Raw genomic sequence first — 8,235 nt, forward strand, 5'->3', positions numbered from 1 at the left:
GTCAAATATGTTGATCTATAATGGGATCCTTGTGATCGTGGACTCAATAGTTTTATGTATTTTGACAACTGCGGACATTGGATGACTACACATGTAAAATTAACCTCTCTACATTTGCATTTGATGATTCACATACGTGGAAAGTTATTTTTACAATTGCTAACATCCCCTTGCTATGTGTCATGCGCCCATTGGTCCATATGTCTCATTGATATTGTCTTATGACATCATTGCTTTGATGTAGAAACTTCAGATGCATGGGGTTCATACACATTTCTTCCTCACTTCTTTGATGCTTGCTACATAGCATGAACATGGGTTGTTCAACGGGGAGGGGTTCTATGAGGTTGTGCCTTTCCCCTTAGCTCCACCAACTTGCAAAGCTAAAATTTTATAAAAATATGGCATTGTAAGATTTTGTACCTCTAGAGGGGAATTAATCCGTTCAATGGCTTGTAGACTCAAAAATGTTATGTAATGCAGCTCAATTGGATGTTGAGTGTCAGAATGCGAGGGAATCAACAAGGTTAGTAAGTATGATAACCTATGGAACTGAAATATTATGCATCATATTTAAATGCCAATCAGGTTCAGAACCTCCAGTAGCTATAACTTTGTTCACCTACCTCATTGGGTGTAATCCTTATGTAATGTGTTATAATTTGAGGTTGCTATCCTTTCAACTTGTAACGTGATGCTCCCATCTTGCCATGAGACAAACCCTGATTAATCCACATGTTTAACCAATATTCATGTTGATGTCAGTAGGATTAGGTAGCACCTAAGTAATCGGATTCGTCCTATAGGCCCCACGAATCCCGAATCCATCGTGTCAGACGCGATTCTCTCCAAATTCGTGTCCAAAACCCATGACACGTTGTGTCCTTTTTTCACACGTCGAATCCGACTGCGTGTCACGATTTTGGGAATTGTGTCCTGTTTTCCAGGACTTGCTAGGCTCAAAAAGTGACCTGCGCGGGTATGAAAAGGCCGCATTTGGTCATTATAGCCACGCATATTTTCATTTGGCCAGTGTTTGGCAGCTTCATGATCAAGTCTAGGCCCTAGTATTGATATGCTATTCATGGTAATGTTAAATTCTTTTTACTTAAATTTTTAACATTACCATGAAATGACTCAGGATGTTTGAGAGTGGTTCCAGCCTCATTGGTTTTCATATGGAGAAAGTAGAATTTTAGATTTCATTCAAAATCTAGCAGACTTATCAATTTTCCAGGATTTTAGGATTGGGGGATTGCAATGTTTCCATTGAATTTTGTCATGTATTAGGGTATGGAACTCGTATTTAATCAAGAGCACCAAACCAGGAGCTTCTGAAAATGTCGCTCCCGCTCCCAAGTAACACTGTTCCTGATGATATGGTTCTGGACGCCAGTGTTGAGTTGGCATTGGCCAACATGGATCTCAATTATCCAGTGCTAGAGCCTGCTAGATTTGATGACTTAGAGGGGTCATCCTCCACACCAGCAGATGCAGAGGCGACTATGGATACAGGGGAGGAGGAGGATGCAGAGGAGAGCAGTGAGGACCATGATGATGAGGACATTGATGCTAATTCTGATGCTGATTGATGCCTGAGGCTTGTATACCTGTAGTTGTTTTATATTTTCTATTTCTATTTGCCATTGGCATTGCACCAGCACTACCTTTGTAACACATTTTGATTTGATGACTTAATGAGAAAACTACAGTTGTCAGTGTGTTTATCTTACTATCTTGTAGTTGTAAGTTGTCTTTCAGTTATGAATTATGAATCATGATTTATGTGACCAGTACCACTGACATGTATTTGAATTTTGTATGTACTATGCATGCTAATAGCTATAGATGAAGATCTATGTTTGAAATCAATAAATTTTGTATCATTAATTAAAATTTGTGTAAGAAATATCTAATTTTTAATATATATATATATATATATATATATATATATATATTAATAAAATAATATAAAACGAATCCTACATGTCCTGTTCCGGGGGGTCAATGTGTCCGAATCTGACACCACGAATCCCGAATCCTATGAATCCCGAATCCCCGTGTCATGTGACTTAGGGTAGCACATTTTGGGTCTATATGTGTCCTTCAAGGATTCTTCTCCTTGTTGCTGTCAGTTTCCTTGGCATCATACCTATCATGTGCATGTGGCACATCAGATTGATTCCTACGAGGTTGGGCCAATTCTGCAGACATGCAGGCCTTCCATTTGTTTAGAAAATTTCTTGTAGGATCCTTGTAATGATGGTGACCCTAAAAGGTTAATATAATATATTATATAACAATGTCAAGGATCATATGCTCGCTAGAATGGGGAGTGGGGGAAGTGAAAACCCTTTAAGAGATTAAGGCAACCCATAATATACAACTTAGTGTGGGCGGATCTTTGAAGTTTGGGAAAGCATGTGGGCCACCAAAAACTATTATGTTTTTGCCACAGAGACATTCAATAAAAAATAGGCAAATGACAACAAAAGCCAAGGAACAAAAAGGGTTTAAGCCATGAGACCGCAATACTGTAAGCAAGGGAAGACAGGACATCCCATGCTGGAAAAATGAAAGGGAATGTTGAATTGTGGAAGTGTGGAACACTGGAAAGCACTCATACCAAAGGAAAAGGACACTATCAAGCTTATATTTTGGAATTCTGGAAAATTTAAAAGATGAAGTGGTCCTTGTTTTTTGTCTGAAGTGCACCCCTATAATGGGGGTTGTAGGAGGGTGGTGAGAATTTTTGCTGCATGGGCCCACGATGTTGTGCTTAGAGATTTTGTTTAGTGTTAGTGTTTGTCTTTCTGCTTCTCTTTGTTAGCGGATTGAAGGAAACTATCTCCTCTGGAATATTGTTTGTTACGCTAGGGGAAGAAGTTTTGAGTTCAGAAATGGTTGATTCTAATCTGGAGTTCTATGTAGATTAGTCAGAGATTGTATTTTGTTGAACCTTGCTGAGGTCACGTTGTTCATTCACAGTTGCCATCAACTCAAAATATGTGTTCTCTAAAATTACTCCACCTTTTGATGCATTTTTTTGCGTGCCATTTCAGAAGGTGGCACAAGTATTTATAGCCACCGAATGAATCTATATTTGTAGTGATAGTGGCACCATTAAGATTTCAGAGAAGACTTTTAATCCAAGTTACCAAAATTGCCAAATCATTTGAAAGTCGTTGTCTTTGTGTATTTTTCACTTTGGCAATGTTTCATGTTACGGTTCAGCATATGATATATCTGTTTCCATGCAGAGGAAACATATCTTAAAAAAGTGCTAATAAAAATAAAAATAAAATAAAGTTGGATGGGACTATGAAGGGCGTAGGGTAAGAAAGACGGGGGTAAGAAAGACGGGGAGGGGCCCGTAGCCACATAGTAAGCTTAAACCCAAGAAAATATGTAATCTTCACATTTGGCTGTTTTTCACTTTGGCACTATTTCATATGATATATCTGTTTCCATGCAGAGGAAACATATCTTGAAAAAATGCTAATAAAAATAAGAATAAAATAAAGTTGGATGGGACTATGAAGGGTATAGGGTGAGAAAGATGGGGAGGGGCCCATAGCCACATAGTAAACTTAAACCCTAGAAAACATGTAATCTTCACATTCGGCCATGGTCAAACCTATGGTAATCAGTATTATATCGTGTTTCTAAGGTTGGCTAAGGCCAACCTATTCAAAACAATCATTACATTTTAATCCTAGGTTTGTATAAGCTTCGACTTAGTCATCTTGATGTAGGCCCATAATCCCCCTCGGTGTTAGCACCTTGCCTACTTGAGTTGTTTATAAGTACACCACAACTTGCCCATTTTAAATCATTTTGTAAGCCATTGCTTCTTAGTAGAAGTGTTTAAGGTGTAATCTATTGCTTATTTGTAACTATAAATCACAATGCCATTATTGAGGAAATAGCATTGACCTACAGTGTGACAGAAGTCTATGAAGCAAGTTACAAAGACACCTTACTATTTCACATTAAACACTCAACCTATTAGTGTCAACATTTCTTTGAACTAAGACAACACTTTGAAAACTTGGATTCACTATGAAAGATATACTCAGAATTGTAATTAAAGAATTTGTATTCAAGAAGATTGCCAGTAGAGGGTTTTGATAAAAGTTGACACAATGGATCAACTCGTTTGCAATGTGTTGATACTGCTTGGGTCTTTGGTAATGGTTTCATCTGATCTTGTCGTGTGCTTCCAAGGTGAAGGTTTTCTAGGCAGGCATATGTGTGATATACCTACAGTATGATACGTAATACAATAATCATAAATAGTTTTATATAAATATATAACGCTCATAATAATTAACATTTAGACTGAATATACTATGAATTAACTATATTCAATGACGTGACCTTTCATTAGGTATTCAATGTTATTCATACAAACGATATTTCTTTGTAAATCTTATTAATTGTTAATCATTTACTACAACATATTTCATGCTGTTCTTTGCAATTTCATTGATCTAGCTTGGTCATTTGTGGACATTAGTATAATATAATATAACATAACATAATTTCCTTCGAATCCATGCCCCTCTCTAATGCATTCCTCGAAATATTTCCTTTGAATCTATTTGGATGTAGCATTATTTTATTTTCAGAATTGTCTAGCATTTCTACTTTTTGGACCTATGTTGGTCATGTATTGACCTTTATTCATTGTGATTTGACCGATTTTGGGTTGTATGGGTACAAAAAAGTAAAACAGTTAAACTCTACTATTATTTGCAGTCAGTTCCCTCTGCATCTTTGGTTAGCAACCTTTTTTTCTAAATAAAAGGTAAATAGAGGGGCAGTGCTATATGTGGAAGCCACATGCCTTTCATAGTCTAGACACTTTAAGCTATACAGCATCTTTGTGGAGTGACTGAGGGAACTATACCAACATGTTCTATTTACATTATTTTCTTGAACATAAGTGACTGAGGGACTATATCATGGTGGTCTGTTGGCATCATTTCCTCTAAAATAAGTTCACAAAGGAACAACACACAGACTTATCTATGTATGTTAATAGGTTAATTGCTCATCTTTTTTATATTTATTCTGTGTATTCATGTTCATAATTCTGATATTCTTGTTTGTAGGTTGTTACCGAAGGTTCTGATGAGGGCGAACCAGATATAGAAACTGAGCTTCCTTCCAGGGCCATGAGTATGTAATATTGTAGCTTGACAAAATCCTTGTGTAGGATGGAAAAAAAATGTACTCTATTTTTTTGTACAGCAGAGCCTGAGAGTTTGTGTATAATCTGGACGTTATATTAGTTATTTGTATGTGCCATTATTCACTTGTCTCTAGCGGGTCTCTTTATTGCATGCAATTTTAGGTTGCATGAATATGTATAGATTCTAGAAGCTTTCTTTATTTCATAGATTTTTTAGGAGGTAATTTATTTTACATGTCATATTTAACTGTAACAGACTTGAAATTAGTTCATTAGGTTGGCTAAATCCAGCTGCTAAATACGAGTAATAGAAAATTAAATGCTCATTGTATACTTCGGGATTTCATTAAAGCTGCATTTATTATCTGCTTCATTGCTACATGCTGTCTTACATTCTGTCCAGATTTTGTGAAATTGAATTTTTCAAGTACAATTCCAAATTCAACCATGTGCCAGGAGAAAACCACTATTAAACTTTGTTATACAGATGGTGAATAAGTGCTAAATGACATCTAAGTTTCATTATGTTGTGTTTAATAATTTTAGTCAATCCATTAACTGCCTAAATATGTATAACTCAGTGAAGGCAAGGCAAAGTGAACGACCCTTTTTATTTGCTGGATTCCTTCTATTTTTCAACCTAGCAGTGTGTAAGATGTGTTTACAAACACACCATGCTAATTTGTTTAGGCCATTTTATGTAGGAGATGGGTTAACAGTGGCCAGGAGAGCAAAGGCATAGAACTGGACCTCCTTTTACTCTGCCTGTAACACTGATTTGTACTTTTTCTTTGGACATGGAAATAAGGAAAAAGGTTTGTAAATATTTGCAAAGATTGTAAGTGATACAGAATCAGTCTTTAGATAATTTTATAAATGTCCACAGATGACCATAAGAAAAGGTTGGTGGGACTAGAAAATAGTGTCACAGTCATATGTGGGAGGAGTTCCAAGGCTACTGCAGTGTGTCAAGAGAAGAAGAGATACATGTGAAAAGAGTAGTGAGATTGGGTTAACCAAGAGTAAAACTCTAGGGAGAGAGAGACCTTACTCGGCACCAACAGTTGAGGCTATCCTGCTTGTCATAAATCACCATGAAAATGCCAATGAAAGACCTGATAATGCCATCTGGGAAGTTTCTTGGGTGTGTCAGGTTGAGTGATCATGTGAGAAGCCTGGGAACGGTCTGAAGAAGTTCTATTGACAGCTGAGGCTCAAGAGACAAATCTGGTGATGGGCATCTGCTTGCTGGAAATCTACTGATGGAAATCTATAGAAAGTTGCTTTTGAGATAGAGCTTACAGAGGATGGTAATGAGGACATGTTGAAAGCTCTAGACTAACCCATAATAGATACTAACAGGAGATACCGAATAGCAAAATGTCAGCTGTCCGAGGCCACTAAATCTGCACATTTTCTTAGAACTAACAGACGCTATAGAAAACTAAAGCAGAAACTCTGTCAAGATAGGCCAGAAAGGAAATCAGTGAAACGAGACTAGGGTGGGTCAGAAAAGGTGGGTTCAGGGTGTTGGTGGAGGTATGGAGATAAAAATTTTAAAGTCCAGTGCCATCAGGGCATGGTGGTTGATAGTAGATACCACACAGGAAATAAGCATTCAAAAAACAAAATTGAAAAATGTAAAATGTTAAAAACTTTTAAAAAGCTTGATAAAATCTGCATACCATTGAGTTCAAATCCAATCAGAGTACATGGATAGGGTATGGAGTGTAACAGAAACACTGATCCACACTCGTATGGAACATAGTTTCCCGAGTCTCTAACCACAGTGAGAAAATATGCATGCAGAGATGTTCCTTGGTCCAGAATTGTGAATGGGGAATATGTTGAATTTCCATGACCCTGGTGTCTAGGATAGAATCTTAATTCTCTGACGCTACCAAACCAAGAATCTCAACAAAGGTACTTTGCACAGCGGAACAATATAGTACACTAAGTCAATCACGTGCACAATAAGGACAACAACAACAATATATGTAACCCAACTTCGCTATATTATCAACATATAATACAAGAGTATAGGGCTCCCGTACAAGGGATAATGACCCTCAAATATCCACAAGTACAAGAATACAAGATACAATGACAATCTCACTACAATCACAGCATCTATGTCGTATCTCGTCCTGCGGGTCCTTTGCTTCCGATCTGCTCTCCAGTGGCCCCTTGGGCCATCAAGGAACAACACATAGAGACCCCAGGAGGGCTGCCACCTATCACTGCTGCAAGTCACTTATGCTACAATGAACACGGGCTGATCCAATCTACTCCTCTAGGCTGGCCAATACCTGAGCTATTCAAATGCCAATCTAGCAGTCACTTTTGTCCATGAAGGCGCTGCACATTAGGCTCCAACTCTTCACCCAACACACAGCTGTCAACGTCCTTCTTGTCCACCTGTTCAAGGGTTACTTTGGACATCTGCACACTGCCCTCCATCAGTCCAAAGATGCTTAATGCTTCACTGTAAAATCTTCTCCTAGGTTAGGGCTTCTAACCACCAAGTCAAGCCCAACCACTTGGCTTCCACAGGCTGCTAACAAATCTGATGCAACCTGGTCAATACTTGACCCAACACAAGGCCAAAACAATGATAAACATACATCTGGTCTGGTGTTGTACTGCTGTAGTCACTGTGATCTGGTTAAGGTTTCCTGTAGCTCCACGTCAGCCTCTTTTTTCCTCCTTGCAGTTCCTTCTCCAGCTGCAGCCCTCCTCCACAAGTCTTCCCTGCCCACACGCTGCTGTTCTGGGCACAAACCAGCCCTCAATAAGCCCATGCTGCCACCTCTGCAAGAATATAAGGCCTGCGGCCTGTTCTGTCCCGCAGAACAGCCTCTCGGCCCCCTGTCCTAGTCACAAACAAGGGCTGCGGCCTATTCTGTTCTCTCTGCTAGGGCTGCAGCCTGATCTGGGGTAGAGAACCACATCAAAAACTACACAAAACAGACCTCTCTCCCAGCCCTGCTGCGAGATAAAAGCGGCTCCCAAACAGTCATGAAAAATGCCTCTCCAAG

The 8,235-nt window shown here is 38.6% G+C and overlaps 1 protein-coding gene across 1 annotated transcript in view; it reads left to right on the forward strand.

Annotated features, from left to right (window-relative positions):
- The window catches only part of LOC149206165 (CLP protease regulatory subunit CLPX1, mitochondrial-like), a 192,923-nt gene extending 187,347 nt beyond the window's left edge, over positions 1 to 5,576 (forward strand). The window contains exon 11 of the mRNA XM_089395328.1: positions 5,118 to 5,576. Coding sequence (XP_089251454.1) covers positions 5,118 to 5,192 — 75 coding nt within the window. The 3' untranslated portion in view covers positions 5,193 to 5,576. The remainder of the gene's footprint in view (positions 1 to 5,117) is intronic.
- The last annotated feature ends 2,659 nt before the right edge of the window (positions 5,577 to 8,235 follow it).

The sequence above is a fragment of the Pinus tabuliformis genome, chromosome 1_2 (genome assembly GCF_031772625.1).
Source record: "Pinus tabuliformis cultivar Carrire ecotype Pingquan chromosome 1_2, CPIR1, whole genome shotgun sequence".
Classification (NCBI taxonomy): Eukaryota; Viridiplantae; Streptophyta; class Pinopsida; order Pinales; family Pinaceae; genus Pinus; species Pinus tabuliformis.